This window comes from Lissotriton vulgaris, chromosome 8 (assembly GCF_964263255.1).
Source record: "Lissotriton vulgaris chromosome 8, aLisVul1.2, whole genome shotgun sequence".
In the NCBI taxonomy this organism is placed as follows: Eukaryota; Metazoa; Chordata; class Amphibia; order Caudata; family Salamandridae; genus Lissotriton; species Lissotriton vulgaris.
In genome coordinates, this window is record NC_141696.1 from 356,314,391 (window position 1) to 356,335,893 (window position 21,503).

The following is a 21,503-nucleotide window of genomic DNA, read 5'->3' on the forward strand; positions in this document are numbered from 1 at the left end:
GACGAGCGTGGCCAGGGGGCCTCGGCCCCGAAGAAGGCGCATGTCGAGCCGGTCAAGCCCTCTCCGGCCTTGACGAAGAAGGTGGAGGAATCCTTGCAGCGGATTCGAAAGGACACTGTGGCGCCGAAGCTCACGCCTAAGCCTGCGAAGGAGCAGACGCCTATCCGTTTCACCTTTCCTCCCAAGTCGGCGCCAAAGGCCTTTGCGCCGAAACAGAGTGGACCCTCGAAGGAGGTGTTGGCACCTAAAGCGGCCTTGGTGGTGTCGAAGCTCCGACTCCAACCCCTTGCTGAAGAGGAACGTCGTGAGGTAATCATCGACGCCAACACCGGAAAACTGTCGCTCCTCAAAAGGAAGATCACGACGGAGCCGGCGTTGGAACATTTTAAGATCCCTCTCAAGAACAAACGGGACTCCGAGGGCTCTTCGGCTTTGGTGGAACCTGTGTCCCCACAAACCCTGGGGTACTCGCCGACGCATTCCGTCGCAGCCGGTGCGGACGAGGAGGATGCCGAGTACGACTATCCGGCGTACTCGGATCCGGAGGAGGAGCACGTGCCGTGGTCCGCCGGAGGCGACCCGGAGGACCCGCAGGGGGGTCAGGACGCTCAACTTTTCGCGGCCAAGACGTCCCCGACCGAGGATTCGGCGGCCTTCAATGCCCTGATAGAGAGAGCTGCTGCTAACCACGACGTCGAGCTGCACTCGGACCCCGTGGATGTGGACTTCTTGTTCGTCACATTCTCGGTAGCCAAAAAGTCAGTCAAAACGCTACCGATGCTGAAGGGGGTGCTTAAACATGCAACAGAGGTTTTCAAGGAGCCCACCCGAGCGCGTGTGGTCAACCCTCGCATCGACAGGAAATATAAAGCAGCGCCCACGGATCCGACATATATCAAGGGACACTTGCCATTGGACTCCCTGGTCGTTTCCAATGCTCGGAAGAGGGCGAACTCTCAAACTACTGGTGACGCTCCTCCCCCAGATAAAGAGTCCAAGATTTTCGAGGCCTCAGGCAAACGGATTGCTGCACAGGCAGCTAATATTTGGAGAATATCTAACACCCAAGCCTTGCTTGCACGTTATGATAGGGCCCATTATGACACATTAGAGGCCATACTGCAACACTTGCCTGACCAATACAAGGAGGCGGGGGAGATGCTGATTCAGGAGGGTAAACTCATTACAAATGCATCCATTAAGTGTGCTTTGGATGTGGCAGACACAGCCTCCAGGGCTATCAATACTAGTGTGCTGCTTAGACGCCATGCCTGGCTTAGAATTTCGGGGTTCAAACCCGACATCCAAACCACTATACTGAATCAGACAGTGAATCCTGACCATCTGTTTGGCCCAGAGGTGGATGCCACACTGGAAAAAATGAAAAAAGATACGGAAACTGCCAAGTCCATGGGGGCTTTACAAAGTCAGCAGTTTCGGGGTAATTCCTTTCGCCGCTCAAACTCCAGAGGCACCTCAAGGGGACAAGCAGCCCAGTCCACACAATATTTCAAGACTAACACCCAAACCTCGTATAACAACAAAAATAGAGGTGGTTACAGAGGCAATAATGTCAAGGGCAGGGGACGTGGAAACAATAGCTCCAGGTCCACCGCCAACAACAAACAGTGACGTCTTGTCACTGCCCCCCGGCCATGCAACACCGGTCGGGGGGAGGCTCCAGCAGTTCCTGCCGGCGTGGAAGTCCATCACCACGGACAGGTGGGTGAGGTCTATTATCCAGTACGGGTACTGTCTAGAGCTTACGTCCATTCCACCGGACATACCCCCAAGGAGCCGTCCTATGTCAGGCGAGCACTTGACCTTGTTGCAGCAAGAAGTTGTAGTCATGCTGCAAAAAGGGGCGATAGAGCTCGTTCCATTGCAAGAGCGGGGAACAGGGGTTTACTCCCTGTATTTTTTGATTCCCAAGAAGGACGGATCCCTCAGGCCGATCCTGGACCTCAGGCCCTTGAACTGGTACATCCTCTCGGAGCACTTCCATATGCTCACGTTGCAGCAGGTGCTTCCCCTGCTTCAACAGGGGGACTTCCTGGCTACGCTGGATCTGAAAGATGCCTATTTTCATATTCCCCTGCATCCTTCCCACAGGAAGTACCTCAGATTCACGATCTTAGACCAGCATTACCAGTTCAAGGTTCTGCCGTTCGGGGTCACCACGGCACCAAGAGTGTTTACCAAGTGCCTAGCGACTGTGGCGGCGCATCTCCGTCGCCAGCACGTCCACGTCTTTCCCTACCTGGACGACTGGCTCATTCAGGCAAGGACAGAACATCAGTGCGTCGACCACGTGTCACGCACCATTCATCTCCTGCACGATCTGGGATTCTCTCTGAACTACCCAAAGTCCCATCTCCAGCCCGCCCACGTGCGACAGTACCTGGGTGCGACAATCGACACTCTGGCAGCCACCGCGCAGCCGAATTCAGTGAGAATCGCCAGTATCCAGGCGCTGATCCAACGATTCAGACCCCAGCACTCGCTTCCGGCGAGGGTGTTCATGCAGTTGATAGGCATGATGGCCTCCTGCATCTCCATTGTCCCGCACGCGAGACTACATATGCGTCCGCTTCAGGAGTGCCTTGCACGTCAGTGGACTCAGGCTCATGGGCAACTGACAGACCTAGTGTTGGTGAGCGGTCGGGCATACAACTCTCTGCATTGGTGGAATCCACACAACCTTTGCAAGGGCCGACCATTCCAAGAGCCTGTCCCACAGATTATCCTGACGACGGACGCCTCTCTCCAGGGATGGGGAGCGCATGTACTCCATTACACTGTGCAGGGACTATGGACACTACAGCAAAGGAAGATGCACATCAATGTGTTGGAACTGATGGCAATCTTCATGGCCTTGAAGGCGTTCAAAGTACATCTGTGCAACAAAGTCGTGTTGATCCCGACGGACAACATGACGGCCATGTACTACATCCAGAAGCAGGGAGGCACGCACTCTCCACAGCTGTCTCATCTGGCTCAGAGCATGTGGAAGTGGGCCATTCAGAGGAACATCTTCCTCATGGCAGAGCATCTCCCGGGCAAAGACAATCAAATGGCGGATCTGCTCAGCAGGCACAGCCATCAGATGCACGAGTGGGAGATACATCCATCAGTACTCCAACCGTACTTCCAAAAGTGGGGTCATCCAGAGATAGACCTGTTCGCCACAAAGGAGAACGCAAAATGCCAAAGCTTCGCCGCCAGATTCCCACACCCCCAATCACAGGGCAATGCGATGTGGATGAACTGGTCAGGCAGATTTGCGTACGCTTTTCCCCCAGCACCTCTGATACCGCTGGTGGCACGCAAGCTCAGGCAGCACTCGATGACTCTCATCCTGGTTGCTCCAACGTGGGCTCGCCAACCATGGTACACCACGTTTCTCGAACTGTCCGTGGTACCGCATCAAAGGCTTCATCTCACTCCCAGCCTTCTGACGCAGAGCCATGGCGACATTCAGCACCCAGATCCGCAACAGCTAAACCTGGCGATCTGGCTCCTGAAGTCCTAGAGTTTGGCTACCTCAATCTTCCTCCCGATTGCATGAACATCATTCGGGAGGCAAGGAAGCCCACTACCAGAGCTTGTTATGCGGCTAAATGGAAGAGGTTTGTCATCTACTGTGCTAACCACAATATTGACCCGCTAGATGCTTCCATTCAAAACATCATTTGCTATATTTTTCACCTGTATCAATGCAATCTGGCATACTCTTCCATCCGCATTCACCTGTCTGCTATGGCAGCGTACCTCCAGAATAGACAACACCTGTCACTCTTCAGGGTCCCTGCTATCAAGGCCTTTCTGGAAGGACTCAAAAGGGTCATTCCACCAAGGACCCCACCAGCTCCAGAATGGAACCTCAATGTGGTTCTTACGAGGCTGATGGGTCCTCCTTTTGAGCCACTGCACTCTTGTGAGCTTCAGTTTCTGACTTGGAAGGTTGCGTTCTTAGTAGCGATTACTTCGCTACGGAGGGTTAGCGAGCTGCAGGCGCTCACCATCCAAGAACCCTTTTTCCAGGTACATGCTAACAGGGTGGTGCTCCGCACTAACCCTAAATTCTTACCCAAAGTGGTATCCCAATTCCACTTAAACCAAACAATTGAATTGCCGGTGTTTTTCCAAAACCCAGATACGCTGGCGGAGCGCATGCTCCACACCCTTGATGTTAAGAGGGCCTTGATGTATTATGTAGACAGGACAAAAGATTTTCGCAAAACCAAGCAGCTTTTTGTTGCTTTTGCCACTCACCACAAGGGAAACGCTATCTCTAAAGCAGGGATTGCTAGGTGGATAGTGAAGTGCATTCAGATCTGTTACGCTAAAGCTAAGCGCACTCTCACTATCCCACCGAGGGCCCACTCCACCAGGAAGTTGGGGGCCTCTATGGCTTTCCTAGGTAACATTCCCTTAGAAGATATCTGTAGAGCAGCCACATGGTCTACCACGCATACTTTCACTAAACACTACTGTGTAGACGTACATTCCAAACAACAGGCAGCTGTTGGTCAGGCTGTTCTAAAAACGCTTTTTCAGACTGCTGCAGCTGGCACGGGCGGCCGCAGATAATGGAGGGACTGCTATGTATTCTATGCACAGATATGAATTCAGCAGCCCACATGCCTCGAACTGCAAATGCTACTTACCAGTATGCATCTGTTCTTGGCATGTAGGGCTGCTGACATTCATATCGCCTACCCTCCTCCCCGGCGCCTGTAGCAGCTGCAGAATTCATTCATTTACATACATATGCTCATAGCATGGTCATCACTCACATTCTTCACTCCATCTCTGCCAATTGCTAAAAACAATCTGGGGATGGAGGCGATGCCCATGCGCACTGTAGTCCAGGGGAGGAGCCACCTATCTCGTGATACTTCGAAGACTCTTCCAGGACAACAATGTGCAATCATCCGGACCCAACACTAGGTGGCGATCTATGCACAGATATGAATGTCAGCAGCCCTACATGCCAAGAACAGATGCATACTGGTAAGTAGCATTTGCATTACAACATACAGTGTAGGGAAATTATGCCTTGAGTGGCTACAGAAATCAACACTTCCTAAAATTAAGCAACACTTGACTTTACTTAAAGAAGGTGCTGACTTGCGAGATTTCATAATGGGACCTCGCAAACAGCGTCAAAAAAGTTTCATAGCTGCCGGTATATACGCTGCATACAACGAAGCTTGGAAAGTAATGCAAATTGAAACAGCAGAAAAAATACGACAAATTGATCGTATAAATTTGGAAAAATCACTTTCTGTAGTGGACAATGGGTTAACGACTCTGTCCTCCAGAATATATTCACTGGACAGCATTGTATCATCTGCCTTTGATATAATAGAGCAAGACTTACTAATGTTACAACATGGTCAGTCCCAATTGCGTTCTATTGTGCAGCTAGTCTGGACGTTGCAAAACCTACGTTCAGGCTACGTGCCTGGCGTCTAATCAACATAACGTCATTATTTTCTATCTTTAACCTTACTGATAAACAAATCAGTTTGGCGCAAAAAGGACTATACGATTCTGAGCATTGAAAAACTTGAGAGATTACCATTGACAATGTCAGAGAGACCTGTCATTGAATGGATAATACACGGAACAATTACAATTCCGATAACAACTTTCCAGTTTAAATATTGCCTAGAATATATACCAGCAGGCCAGTATGAAAGGTTGGGTAAAGGATACATCAAATCAACCTGGGATTTACTTTACACACACAAATGTTATAGTGAAGGGAAAAAGGAGGTATTCCTTAGTGGTAATAATTGTAAAAAATCACTAAGCGGTACACTTCTGTGTCAAGGTACTAACTTGCATGGAGCCTGCGAAGGGTCTTCAAATAACCTTTCATGTCACCTGCAAGGCACTCCTGCAACACAGAGCCATTTTTCAGACAGCTATCCAACGGCAGCTACGTTCTAATAAATGACCACAGCTGTTGTGGAATGGTGCCAGGAGAATCCTATCTTGTAACTGTTACTTCCAGGGTCATTTGCTGTATGCAAGTATTGTATCCAAAAAGCAATCCAGACATGGAGGCGGCAATATGGCCTTATGTGAATATCTCTTCTATTCGAATTGATACTTTAAGCAGAATGAAGTCTATTCTTTTACAGACTACTGTGCCTTTTACCTCGTCCAAAGAAACGTATGATCTGCAAGTTGCAAGGACAGCGGCAGAGATACATACCCTTTTATCGACAAATTGCCTCATGCATTTCGTAGAAATGTTAAGTCAAATTTTAAACATGTCTGATACAAATGGCATCGCACATGTATTTAAGACAATTATTTCAGGACTGTTAACACCATTTGAAACAGTTATGGGCATCTTCCTGAATTTTGTCCATTCTGTCTTTGGCGGCCTACCTTTAATTTTGGGACTCGTAGCAGGAATTTTATTTTTGTTCCTTCTGCTCCGATATGGCAAGCCAAGCCACAGACAAGACTCCAACAACGATGGAAGAGACGATCCTAGCAATACGCTACCGAGACAAAAGCACTAAGGTCCTCGGATTAGCCCGGCTAAGAGATCTGAGTACAACTTGGTTTCTTTCATTCAGACCAATCTGGCAGGATTGCATCTTGCCTGTGCTTCAATGTCTGCTATGCGGAGAAGAATGCGTGTTGGACGTCTGTCTTACACTACCATCAGCAGTACCAATGGATATCGATACTTTGCTTTGTCCAGTAACGACTCATGCAACGTGTTGTCCCCAGCGGCTACCTATTCTGATGACGGCATTCGTTGAGACTTCCCCATTACGAGTAGGTGGCGGTGAAGTACAAGAGGAAAGCAGCACCAAACAGGTACAACCTTCTGTGAGCTTTGCTGATCCAAACATCGATGATAGAAATCACGCTCACAATTGCACAGTTACAGCATTTTCAAACTTGGTCGTACTTTCACCTGATGATATAGACCAATTTTTTGCAAGCCTATCTGATATGATGTTATCCCCTGAACAACGAGAATAATTCTTAAGGAAAAAAAAAATGACAAGCACACAGCGTTCCCTGAACTCTGAATTCGGCCTTCAGTTCTGTTAAACAAAGCAACTGAAAACATTTGGAATTATTTCTTCCCCTGAAAGCGAAATTATTTTCTTTCACATCAAAAATATTTACAATTTTTTCTGGCACATGGTACTCTGCTTAAAGTAGAACTATTCTTAGAGAACAGAGCTTCTATTTTTAGAGACATTAGAGACCAATATTTTACCTCAGCCTCTAGCACATGTACAGTATCGTATAAATATGTGATGAAATGGTCTCGACCTTCTTTACAGAGCCATTTCATGTGTAATTTTCGCAATTCATTCAGCTAATATATATATATATATATATATATATATGCATTTAACTGAATGATAACCCTGCTTGAAAAACGTACAGTACCAATACTCATTTTCGTGTATAAACATACACCATTTCAAAAGCAATTTATGTATTTTGGGGTGGGTTGGAAAACACACATGCATCGTATGTTTAATATTGCTTATTATTTTTAGTAATGATGGACATTAATACTTGGAGTGGGTGTTGTATTTCTATCTAGGACCCTAATTCGATATTCCCGATTCATGCCCTTCTGTGGTTATATCAATTAATATCCTTATCAAGGCATAGGAATAATATCCATATTTAGTAATAGCCCATGCAGTCCAAAACATGGCAAGGCTACTCCCATAGACTCCTAGAAAGCACAACGCATTCTTTAAACAAACCAAGCCTCCAGCAGCCCGGGAATTCCCCCTGCTTTTGTTTTGATTTGCACAAGAACTCCTGGAGTCCAGAAAGAACGGTTAGTTCTTAGTGACAACTTATGTCCAACCTTACGTCAAACCCGGCACTTTTCAGGTATAAATATACCAACGTTGCCTTAAGCAAACACATGGTGGTTGGGAGCAGAGCGACGTTCTACTTGCCCAGGAGCCCAGCTGTTGCTAGAGCCAAAGGAAAATGCCCCTCCCTTCGACGCACTGAGAGAGACGCTGTCTTTTTCTCCCGCCGAGAAAATCCAGCTCTGGTGTTCCCAAGTCACCCTTGCGGGTTGCTGGGAGATCGAGTCCTGAGAAGCGGGATACAAGACCTCCTTCATTCTATAACCAAGGTACGGAGCTGATTAAAACCTTAGAGAGAATTCTTGATTCCGATTCTTGGCAAAAACCTAACTTAACTTAAAACTGCAACTTACTTACTCCTTCCCACGTATTAGGCTTGGGTCAGGTACACCGGGGCAGGCGTATCTTAGAAGCACCAGTTGAGTTAGTTAGTCAATGTTTTTATGTATGTATATATTTTATCCATTTTAAAGTATCATATGGCTAAGAAACCATATCAATACTACTTTTACTGTACGCACTTTACTTTATAATAAGTATTGCAATTGTGGCAATTCATTTCTCTTGCATGAGAAAGAAGACTACTCAATGAAATAACACCTTTTATTGAAAACGCCTGTCTCTCTATTTCTCTGCACTCTGGTGAAATTAAGCATGCACGATTGACTGAGTGAAATCGCTGTCTATTGTTTTCACACAAATCTGGAGATACACTCCTTATTCTGGGGGAGCAAAGTTGTCATGTTATATGGTTGTCAGAAGCTAATCCCTTCTTGTCTAAATCAGGGAAGTTAACCCCTCCCTATTCATTCCAGAAAGTTTCTAGTGACCTCTGAGCTAGCTGGCAAAACTAATTGCCTATTTATTTATTTATTTATTTATCTATAGCATTTGTAAAGCGCTTCTGCAACCCTACGGGCATCCTGGCGCTGTGTACATATTGCTGAAAATACTGTGCATCAGAGGAGGGGGATAGTATTAAAGTTCTGGTGAGATTAAACTTTGGGGAAGAGCCATGTTTTCACCTTTTTACGGAAAGCCATCAGTTCGTCTGTTTTCCTGATGTCGATAGGCAATTTGTTCCACAGATGGGCTGCGGCTATGCTGAAAGCTCTGCCACCATAAGTGGCTTTCCTGATCCTGGGTATGCTTATAAGGTTGGAAGATGAGGAACGGAGGGACCGTGTGGGTATATACCATTTGAATTTCTTTTGAAGTGGTCGGGGACCCATTCCGTGTACTGCCCTAAAGACAATGCAGAGGGATTTAAAGCAGATCCTTTGATGTACAGGTAGCCAGTGAAGATCGGCTAGAGCGAGGGTGGTAGAGGATCTTCGCTCTCGGGAGAGTGCCAGCTTCGCTGCTGCCGCCTGGATGCTTTGCAGTCTGGAGATCAAATAGGCCGGGGATTCCAGAAGCAGAGCATTACAGTAATCCAGGCGGCTGAGAATGGTGCTCCTAACCATGGTGGTTCTGACCTGCGCTGGTAAGAGGGGTAGCAGCTTTCGCAGTCCTCTCATTAAAGCAAAGCAGCTACTCATCTGCTTGTTGACATTGGTCTCTAAACTCAGACAGTCGTTAAAGCTGACTCCGAGATTCTTCACTGATTTCACTGGGGTTAATGACTCCCCTGAGTCCAAGGGCCAGAAATCGGTGGGTAGACTTCTGGTGATTCTGCCAACTGCGCAGTGCCTTATTTCCGTTTTATCACTATTAAATTGTAGTGAATTTTGGTTTAGCCAGAGTGTCATTTCTGCCATGCAGGTATGGAAAGCCGTGAGTGAGTTGGCCTGGGCACCATCAAGGGAAATCATCAGCTGCGTGTCGTCCGCATAGTTGATCACGCTAATACCGTGGGCCTTGATAATGCCCAACAGGGGTTGCATATATATATTAAAAAGTATCGGACTGATTGCGGACCCTTGTGGGACACCATGTGGGACTTTAACAAATTCCGACTGATATGGGGGGATGGCTACTGCCTGCCATCTGTTTTTAAAATAGGAGTGAAACCAATCGAGCGCCACTCCGCCGATTCCAATGTTCTTTAGTCTTGTCAGCAGGATGTCGTGGCTCACCGTATCGAATGCGGCGGACAGGTCCAGCAGAACTAGGATTGCTGATTCCCCCCTGTCCGCCCTCATTCGCAGGTCATCCAGAACTGTCAGTAGAGCTGACTCCGTTCCGTGAGCTGGTCTGAAACCGAATTGCTCCTCTTCCAGGATGTTGTTGGTTTCTAGGAAGAGGGCAAGGGATCTGCTGACCCACCGCTCTATGATCTTTATAGGGTATGGCAGGAGCGATATAGGACGGTAGTTTTTTTTGCAGTTCGGGTCTAGATTAGGTTTCTTTAATAGGGGGGTAACAACCGCCAATTTCCATTCTTTTGGTACTGTGCCAGAAATGAGGGATTGATTGCAAAGCTGTTGCAATACTGGGAAAAGGTCATCCCTGAACTCCTTTACTATTTTGTGAGGCAAAGGGTCCAGAGGGGACCCTGAGGTTGTATTAAGAGCAGTTTTTGTGAAGTCTTGTTCTGTAAGGACGTTAAAATTTTCTAAGGTAGCCTTTGGGTTGGGTCGTCCTGCGTTGTCTTCGCTCTTCTCCCTATTCTCGGGGTTACTATTATCCTGCTCAGAGGAGATGGAAGCATCCTTCATTCCCTCAATGATTTTAGTGATTTTTTCCTGAAAGAAGGAAGCTAAGTCATCGCATAATTCTTGTGAGGGCTTAATTTGACTGTTCGCACAATCCGGATTGGATAACTCTCTGATTATCCTGAAAGTGTCTCAGGACTTATTAGAGCTGTGGAGTAATAAGTCGGCGAAATAGTTTGCTTTGGCTGCGATGATATCTTTTTTATATCTTACAATGGTTTGTCTCCATATCAGTTTCTCCGGCTCCGAGTAATTTTTTCTCCACATCCTTTCGGCGTTTTTACAGGCTCTTTTCAGTGCCTTCAGGTTATCCGTGTACCAGGGCGCGGAGGGTCTTCCTCTTTTCCTGATTACTTTCAGGGGTACAGTATCGTCAAGCTTTTTGGTTACTTCTTTACACAACGTGAGATAGTTTGTGGTGATGTCGTTCTCTGGGTTGAACGAATTCCCAATGTGATGGAGATTGAACTTTCCTTTCTCTTTCCTTTTTAGCAGGCCTTTCCAATCGCGTCCAATAAAGGATCTGCTCTGTGTATTAGTAGGTCCTGTATTAGTCAAGGTGTGAATGTTGAAGAGTAGGAGGTGATGGTCTGACCAATCTACTGGGAGCGTTGTTCTCATTGTGATAAGATCCTCTGCAGCAAATATTAGATCCAGTGTATTTCCCTGTTTATGTGTGTGGGTAGTTATCCACTGTTTCAGCCCTAAGTTTTCCCAAGAGTGGGTGATATTGTGGAAGGCCGTGTGTAGTTGGTCATTATCCCAAAGATTGAAATCTCCTAGTACCAGTAGTTTGCTATGTGAGATTGATATGTTGTTGATGACGGCAATCAATTCCTGCTGTTGTGTTGCGTTGATATGTCCCGGTGTCCTATAGCAGATTAGGCTCGTGAGGCAGTGGCCTGAGTCATGTCTGATCGATATCCCAAGTATTTCAGCACATGAAACCGTGTCGACATCTAAGGTTGCAATATTTAGCTCCTCTTTAAAGATGATCCCTGTTCCTCCTCCTCGTCCTATGGTCCTAGGTTTATAAATGATCTTGTATCCTGGCGGGCAGGCCGGCCCTAGCTCTAGTTCCATTCCCGCAGCCGTCCATGTCTCAGTCAGAAATAAAATGTCCAAATTGTTGGACTCGACCAAAAGCTGTATTTCAGTGGCGTGTTTCGGCAGGGACCTGACGTTTAATAGTCCACTGACTAGTTCTCCCTTAATGGTCTGTTTGGGGACGGCGTGTGTTGGCAGGATGTGCCTATATCCTGTGTTCTGATCAGGGTTCGAATGTAAAACGAGTGGAAGGGGATTGATATGAGGCAGGCGCCCTAGGCAGTTGGGACATAGGCTATTGGTCTCGGACTCAATGTGGGGACTTAGACGAGGGCAGTTAGCTCTGCCTGCCAAAGGGTTTAGTAGCATGAGTGTTTCTCTACTGTATCTGTTTGCCTTGTGGAGCGGGAGAGCTCGAGCAGGGGGGGATGCCCTAGGCCCGGTCTCGGCGCGGACGAGCGCAGGCGAGCTTGCCTTAAGCGCGCCTTCGTCGCACAATCGTCGCGCACGCTGCGCTCGTCCGCTGCGCTTCCTGTAAGGGCACATCTTACATAGGGATGAGGTGGGGAGTGAAAAGGGGCGTGGCTACGGTTGGTGGGCGTGGCGTTCTGTTCCGGCCAATTGTGCCTCAGCAATACAACAAACCCCCGCCCTCGGCAGCGTTTTTTTCGCTGTGCGAGGAGTAAGGTACAGTGAATAAACTTTTAAAATCAGTAATAAACACACAAGTCTAAAAAAGTGCTAGGGGTCCCTTCTCCCGGCTGTGCCTCAGGAGATTCAGCAGCAAAGACGCAGCGCTCGTGTTCAGCGCGCGTTTTGACGAAAAAGGGGCGTGGCTATGGTTGGTGGGCGTGGCGTTCTGTTCCGGCCAATTGTGCCTCAGCAATACAACAAAACCCCCGCCCTCGGCAGCGTTTTTTTCGTCTAACATAGTCAGTAGAGACCTAGGTGACCTCAGTCCTACATCTACACTGCTGTTTATGTTATTCCAATGCTCAGAGCCTAATAGGAATATAGGAACTACACTACAGGGCAAATCGTGAGTACCCTGCCCCCGACACCATCTACCCCGATAACAACGGCTCCGGTCAAGGCATCGCCGAAAGGCCTTAGCCAACATCATAAAAAAGTTTCGATTTCCCCGCTATCCGGCTCGGCACCGAAACCTTCGGAAACCCCAGGGCCCAGTAACATCGTCCCAAAGAAGGTTCCATAGCCAAAGAAGGTCGCCAACCCGAAGGGCATCGATCCGAAAGTGGCCGTACAGCCAAAGAGCGTCGAGCCAAAAAAGGCTGTCGACCACAAGAAGGCCGTGCTGCCTAAACTTGCCGACCCAAAAGCGGTTGTCGACCCGAACAAGGCCACACAACCCAGGGGCGCCGAACCAAAGAAGGTCGCCGACCAAAACTAGCCTTCGGCACCGAAAAACGTCGACCCGACTAAAGGCACCGTACCTAAGCCCGCGTCCAAGCCAGAACGTCCTCTCGGACCGAAAACACCGGATCCGAAGACACCAGTCGATCCAAAAAAGACAATCGACTCCGGAAAGGACATTCAGCTGAAAAAACAAAAGACTCCAGTCGATCCCAACAAAAACATTGACTCGGGAGACAACACTTCTCCGAAGAAGCCTACGAGCACAAAAAAAGCGTCGACCCGAACGACAGTCGACCCGAAAAAAGGCCCGAGCCGAAAAAGTCAGTTCCTAAACCTAAAGTCGTCTACAAACCAAAGCCTAAGACTCAACCCAGGACTGTTGAGGAAGAACTCTTCCACCCAGATTCCTCTGACGACCAAGCAAAAAAATTTATTGACCCACAGACTGGTAAAGTTACCATCCTGTATAGGAAAAAGAGGCCTTTGGACTTTGAACCTCAGTCCCTGTAGTGACCGGGTTTTTGGTTCTATTTCTGAGTGATGGTGACTTTAGCTTGCTACCATCCTAAATCCCTATTCTTAGCTTGTTTTGGTCCTTTTCAGGCCTCTTGTCAGACCTAGAAGCATAAACTAGAGGATAGCCGCTTTATATGATGATAGATCCCTTATTTCTGACTCTAATCTATCTTTTGCCTATTGGCTTTGACATAATTGTGTCCTTTCATCATTCTACCTATAGTAGAGGGTGGATCCTGTAGTTCTGACTTTATATTACCTATTGGTAGGGTTTGTGTATAGAGCTAAGTGTCTATTTCATCCTTTTCGGGCCTAGAACCAGAGAGACTCCATGTTGCTTTCTGCCTCTGCAGACTGAGATGCATGTAGGTCAAGTGTGATGTTTTAGTTATGAGGTGTTGTTCGCTCTTTGCAAACTAGAGAGAACCGGCCGGAGCTGAATCTTATCAAGAAGTGTCCCTGGCGCTCAAGTCTCCTGACGAAACAAGCAGCTGATCACTGTGAGAGCGTCTGGAGCAGGGAGCCTGGTACATGGATTTGGTGGGAGGAGGCTACTGGCTGGAACTTTCCACTAGGGGAGAGCATTCCACATTAGCGAAGTGCAGAGAGGCAGAGCAGTCAGATGGTTTTTGGAGCTGGAGAGAGCAGTCAGATGGATCTTGGAGCGGTCAGATGAATCTTGGAATGGAGTTGGAACTGTCAGCTGGAGCTGCCAGTTTGTCAGAATGTATTGAAGCAGTTGCCAGTCAGATGGAAGAGTTGGAGCTGCCAGTTGGAGCATTTGAAGCAGTTTAACCAGTGGAGTGAAGCTGTGGTGACAGAGGGAGATAGCCCTGATTCCACCAGAGAGAGAGAAACATTCCTTTCTTATAGGGTGAGGTATTCTAAACTAGTTTGCTTTATACTTAATCATTCATTTTCCTTTATCTCCTAGGCTATATTCCCTACTGTATTGTTGCACTGATTAATCTGTTATAATCCATTTCCCTTTTTAGCTACCTACAGTTCCTGTCAGCTATATGTGGATGTGTTCGTAATAAAGCTTTATGTATTCCTTAGATGTGTCTATTTCCCTTTACTTTTCAGGCTATGTCTAGATTGTTAGTTATTGTGATGTTATAATTTGCTATTGTGTAATAAAGGGACCCCATTTCTTAGTGAACCATTGTGTAACTGTTATTTCTTGATGAGGTTAACCTTTCTTCTAGTTAGATGCTGTTATGTGGACGGATGTGTTTCCCGTCCGGGTAAGTGGTAACTGAGCAAGGGAGCAGGGAGCACTTATATCAGAGAATAACCTTTGCATATTGTGATTTGGCCATTCGTGTGTGAGAGGATTGAACTGTCTTATCTATCACATAACCTATAATATTACATCCCCAGTAGATATTAGATATATAGAGAAACTTCCCAACAGAGAGGGAGAGAGAGCTGAAGGTATTCATAGGACAGAGATTGCCGCTAGAGAGAGTGGCATTAGTGAGAGCATTGATTGTGGTCAATGTGTATACCCACAGGATTGTGGCTTGTGTGAGAGGGTGAGAGCACCGGGAGGATAAGGTGCGTAGTGAGATTGCTGCTAAAGAGAGAGTGGCATTAATGAGAGCATTGATTGTGGTCAATGTATATACCCACAGGATTGTGGCTTGTGTGAGCACTGATTGTGGTCAGTGTATAATGGTAAGTAATCAGAACTGCCCCCTTCACTATGAGTAGGAGGGTACCATAGTCTGGGCCTAAGTTACCGCAAGACTATAAGGTATGAGTGTGGTGTAGAATATGGAATTCCTTAGTAATCAGTGAGTATTTCTAGTAATCCCTATAGATATAGTGGTGTTTTAGAGAATCTAAGCTTGTATATTTCTTATTCCCCATCCTCATGTAGGTACCCAGGTACCTTGGTAAGTAGGTCCTGAGGAGGGAGGTGGTTACGTTTCGGCCGGGTTGGTGGTGTCTTGGTGAGCTGATTCTATCTGGTCCGAAAATCCGGTCGTTACAGTCCCCTATTCCACTAAAGAAAAAGGACTTTGGAACTTCTCCTTCTAGACCCTTTACTCCTTTTTAACCTATCATGCCTACTACTCCTTTCAATCCTTATATTCCTTACTCTCCCTCATCACGGAGACGACAAGGGTAACACAGGGGATGAGCCACAGCCTCAATATGACTTCCCACAGGCACCTACTAAACCGTCACCTACTGGTGACACTGTGGTTTTTAATCAGCTCATAGACAGAGCTGCACAGTTCCACAACGTGGATATGCATAACGACCCCGTAGAGGAAGACTTCTTGTTTGACACCTTCCCCACATCAGAAAAAAAGTGTTAAAACACTACCCATATTAAAAGGAGTCCGCAAACTTGCACCTGACATATTTAAGGATACAGCCAGGGCACAGGTCATCAACCCCAGAATAGAAAAAAGTATAGGGCAGCCCCTACAGACCCTACTGACATCAAAGGGCAGTTACCACTTGATTCACTGGTAGTGGCCAACGCACGTAAACGAGCCAACTCCCAAACCACCGGGGAGGCACCTCCCCCAGACAAAGTGTTGTGAACGTATCTCGGACCCTAATTAAATATTCCCGATTTATGCCCTTATGTGGTTATAACAAATCATATCCTTATAAAGGCATAAGAATCATATCCGTATTTAGTAATAGCCAATGCAGTCCAAATATGGCAAGGCTACTTCCTTAGATTCCTAGAAAGTACAACAAGTTCTTTAAACAAACCAAACCTCCAGCAACCTGGGAATTCCCCATGCTTTTGTTTTGATTTGTCCTAGAACTCCTGCGAGTCCTGAAAGAACTGCCAGTTCTTAGTGACATCTTTTATTGACGTCTTATGTCCAACCTTACGTCAAACACGGCACCTTCCAGGTATAAATATACCAGCGTTTGCCTTAAGCAACACACGGTGGTTTGGAGCAGAGCGGCTATCTACTTATCCGAAGCCTAGCTGATGTGAGTGCCGAAGGAATGCGTCCCTCCTATTTGACGCACTGAGAAAGACGCTGTCTTTTTCTCTTGCCAGGAAAATCCAGCTGCAGTGTATCCAGTCACCCTTGCGGGTGACTGGGAGATCGAGTCCTGAGAACGAGATACAAGACCTCCTTCATTCTAAAACCAAGGTACGGAGCTGATTAGACCCTTAGAGAATTCTTGATTCAGATTCTTGGCAAAACTAACTTAACTTAAACTGCACTCTCTCTATTCCTCTGCACTCTGGTGAAACTAGGTATGCACGGTTGACTTAGTGAAATAGATATCTATTGTTTTCACACAATTCTGGAGATATACTCCTTATTCTGGGGGAGCAAAGTTGTCATGTCTATGCGGTTGTCAGAAGCTAATCCCTTCTTGTCTAATCAGGGAAGTTAACTCCTCCCTGTTCATTCGAGAAAGTTTCTAGCGACCTCTGAGCTAGCTGGCATATCTAATTAAGTCTAACATATTCAGTAGAGACCTAGTCGACCTCAGTCCTACGTCTAAACTGCCGTTTGTTATTCCAATGCGCAGAGCCTATTGGGAATATAGGAACTACACTACAAAATAATCAAAAATACTAGAGGCATCAGGGAAAAGCGTAGCAGCACAAGCCTCCAGCTCGTGGAGGATCGCTAATACACAAGCCCTACTGGCTCGTTATGACAGGGTGCATTACGACCAGCTAGAGACCCTAATGCAACACCTACCTGAGCCTTTCCAAGCACAAGATCTCATACAGGAGGGGAAGTTCATAACTAACGCCTCCATCAAATGCACGCTTGACGCAGCAGACACTGCAGCTAGGTCAATCAACACTAGCGTTCTACTCCGCAGACATGCATGGCTGCGTATTTCTGGTTTTAACAATGAGGTACAGTCCACTATGCTTAACCAGCCTGTTAATCAGGACTTTTTTTTGGCCCTGCTGTCGACACCATTTTGGATAAAATGAAAAAGGACACAGAGACAGCAAAATCATGCGGGCATTCCAATTTCAGCAACAAAGGGGCTCCTTTCGTCGCTCCTCATACAGGGCAAATACACAAGGACATCCCTCACAAACAACGGCCTCATATAAAGGTAACGCACAAAGTTCCTTTACCAAAAACACAACCAGAGGAGGCTACAGAGGTAACAATACCAAGGGAAGAGAATGTGGAGGCAATAACACCAGAGCCTCAACTGCCTCAAAACAGTGACTCTATTACACTACCTCCAGACCACATATCACCGGTCGTAGGCAGACTCCAACAGTTCCTACCTGTCTGGAACACAATTATCACAGACAGGTGGGTGAGAGAAATTATCCAGTCTGGCTACTGCCTAGAACTGACTTCTACACCACCAAATATACCACCCAGACATCTTCCAATGTCCAGGGAACACATCACCCTATTACAACAAGAGGTGAACTGCATGCTGGAAAAGTGGGGCATAGAGCAAGTCCCTTTCCAACAGCAAGGGAAGGGGTGTTCTCCCTATATTTCCTTATTCCCAAGAAGGACGGCTCTCTCAGACCAATATTGGACCTCAGACCCCTAAATCAATACATACTGTCGGAGCACTTTCATATGATAACATTACGACAAGTGCTCCCGTTGCTACATCAGGGGGATTTCCTAGCAACACTGGACCTCAAAGATGCGTATTTCCACATACCCATCCATCCAGCCCACAGAAAATACCTCAGGTTCACAATAGAAGGTCAACACTACCAATTCAAGGTTTTGCCCTTCGGGGTTACTACAGCTCCAAGAGTGTTTACAAAATGCTTAGCGACCGTAGCAGCACATCTCAGGAGGCACATGTGTACCCTTACCTGGACGATTGGCTTATACAAGCAAAATCGTACCACCAATGTGCAGCACACACGTCTCAAACAATCCAGCTGTTACACAGCCTAGGATTCTCAATCAACTACACAAAATCACATCTGCAACCATCCCACATACAGCAGTACCTGGGAGCCACCATAAACCCCTCAGTGGCAAAGGCGTATCCAAACTCTGCACGGATAGCCAGTATGCAGACACTCATTCGCAAATTCCTGCCACAAGACTCTTTGCCATCCCAAATCTTCATGCAACTCATAGGCATGATGGCCTCCTGCATATTCATTGTCCCCCATGCCAGACTTCAGATGCGCACATTGCAGGAATGCCTAGTACGGCAATGGAACCAGGCTCAAGGACAACTGAAAGACCTAGTGTTGGTAGACAGTCGCACTCACAACTCTCTGCAGTGGTGGACCCCACAAAACCTTTCCACGGGGCGACTGTTCCAAGAGCCGGTTCCACAACTAGTACTAACAGCGGACGCGTTAGTACTTCTTGTGCTAGTTCTTCCTATATATGAGCAAGATGGGTACCTGCTCACTCTCTTTTCTCTTCTAGGTTCCTTGCAGCCATTCCTTGTCCATATCTTGCATTGGGTGGCCACCTCGGCTGCCCTTCCTCTTCTATGCCTCTGAATAGCCTGACTTTCCTCTGCTTCTGCCTTGCGCAAAGCTGAGGTTGCTTTCACCTTTGATTGGAGCCATTTCCATGACCCCTCTGATACCAACCCCAACATTTTGTTGCTGTCCTGGCCATCCTTCAGATGTGCCTTCTACCCTTTTTGGTTTTTTTGGGCAAATGTCATCTTCTGTTCTTTCCGGACATGGGTTCCTTACCATATTGAGGTTTGTAATCTCTTGGAATTCTTTTCTGGGGAATTTCCTCAACTTCTTGTCAGTGCTGTTGCAGTTCTAACCCCTGTAGGGGTTTGTTTCTCTTGTGCAAATAAGCATACCGTGTGCAATCTTGGGTGACGTCAGGATCCTCACTCACGTTGTTCCCTTGCTTGTTAGCCAAGTACAGGTTATCCTGTGCACACAAGGACTTTCCTTTGCTTCTGACCTTCGTGCTTTTTAGGCTGTGGGGGCTGTCTCTCTATCTGTTACTTCAGTTCTTTACACTGGCCCTTTGGTTGGACCTTCATTTCTGATGTTAGTCTTCCAATAATACTAACTTGACGATGAAGACTGGTTTATCTGAAAAGGCCTCCCAGGTGTTAGCTCTGTTCAACTCTACCCTTTTTCCAGTCCTCCATTATGGTCTTATTTCTCTATTTTAGCACATTTGTTTCTCCCCTGTGGTTTTCTTTTCAATGGTCTCCTGACTGCTTAGTCATACCAGTTCAGTCGGTAGTGCGTTTTCTGTCTCCTCACATGGTTTTCTGGGGTTTTTGACTTCCACCCCACCCTTTCCCTTGAACCATGTGGCTGGTTTCCAGCTCACCATTGTCTCATTTTCGTAATGCTATGCTTATATAGAGTGTTCGTTCCACTTGTCTTCTTCTGCCATGGCTTTTTTCTCCCACGTTTTTGCACAGCTGCGGATTTGGTTCCATACGGGGTTTCCCCCAAGTTTTCTGGTAGGATGTTTCTTCCTTACCCTCTCTTCCTGGCAAGCACTCTTTTCTTATGCAGATCAGGTAGCCCAGTTAGCGATCTTTTTTTAGAATTAGTTCACAGACCCTCCTCCTGGATGGTATTGCTTGGGTACATTATTCAAAGGTAAGGAATCTGAGGCTAGATGTCTCTATCAGATGAATACGTTACTTACCTTCGGTAACTCCTTATCTGGTAGAGACTAGATCTAGCTACAAATACCTTACCGACCAACCCTTCCTCCCCACTATGCAAACGGATTCTCCTTTTCATCCAAATCCCTTCTATGCAACCTTGTGCCTTTCGTTGGTTAAAAAAAAAAGAAGCAAAGAAATACCAAACAACCAATAAGAATGAATGTAAGCGTTTTTAAAAAAAAGATTATTCTTTTTGGGCAAGCTGTTTTTATAACAGTGTCTATGAGTGGCTTTGCGTTTTAGTGCAGAAAGTAGTCACATAACAAACTGATGTCAGCTGTGGGCTTATATGGATTTTGACAATGTAATATCCATTTGGACGACATTGTTACAGAGTTGCTCGATGCCCTCTACCAACGCGCATAGGTACTGCTGTAAAAAAAAGAAATCCCAATCCAGTGTGGTGCCTGGGGATAATTCAAAGGTGAGGAATCTGCAGCTAGATTGTCTCTACCAGAGAAGGTAAATTATTCTACTCAGCAATGTCCTTTGGCTATACTACATTGTTTTATAAGGTGTGAAAACTCCTAGTTAAGACTGTGCGGTGTGTAACTGATCTTTTGAACCATTCTTTCATAGGGTGCGGTACTGGCAGCTGTTTCGAGCCACAAATTTAACTCTTTCTACGGAGATCCTCCTGAAGAGTTGCCTGACTTCTCTGAAGACCCTACATCCTCAGGTAATTTATATAGTGTAAGCTTTTCTTATATTTCTAATGTTAAACACGTTTTGCCTTCCTCAGTAATTGGTATTGATTTGTAAAACAGCCATTTGGCTGCCAGATGGTGTATACAAAATCACTTGCATATCAGAGAGAAGAAGCTGTTCACATAGGAAATGTTGAATAGCAACTACTGCATGCATTGTATTTGCCGGACAATGTTTCTAAGTGTTTATGTTCAAAGTGATCTGTAAGCATTTGTAAGAAATAGTGATGTTATTTTCAAGATTAGACCTTCACCTTTGGTATAGTCGGATCGCTTTAAATCCCCATTGAAACTTCTATTAATCTTTACACTACCGGAGATGGTACATCTAAATAAGACTCTTATCATGTCTGATAGTAACAACACCTAAACTGTTCATCAGTTCTGAGTTACCTAACCTATATTAGGTTGAGATTCTGACCTTCCTGGTATAAATGATTTGATCAAGGTATTTATGATCTAAACTAATATACTGGAAGATTCTGAGGTGGCTAGACCAAAGGGAGTTAAATGTAAGAAGAGCTGCTGTGAGTCTCACTACTACCATATAATAAGTGGTAGGTCAGTACAAGTAGAGATCGGACGGTTAGGTGCTTCTAGTGGCAACAGCAACACTACCAGGTCTAGGGGGATGGAGATCTTAGTTCTCCCTTTGCTCAAGGATACAATCTCTTTCCAGTAGATCTGAATACGAG

The 21,503-nt window shown here is 46.4% G+C and overlaps 1 protein-coding gene across 10 annotated transcripts in view; it reads left to right on the forward strand.

Moving 5' to 3' along the window:
- CASK (calcium/calmodulin dependent serine protein kinase) overlaps nt 1-21,503 on the forward strand; it is a 1,261,401-nt gene that overhangs the window by 673,116 nt on the left and 566,782 nt on the right. For all 10 annotated transcript variants that reach the window (XM_086934112.1, XM_086934115.1, XM_086934119.1 and 7 more), the window contains exon 10: nt 20,681-20,780. In XM_086934112.1, the coding sequence (XP_086790238.1) occupies nt 20,681-20,780 (100 nt within the window). The remainder of the gene's footprint in view (nt 1-20,680; nt 20,781-21,503) is intronic.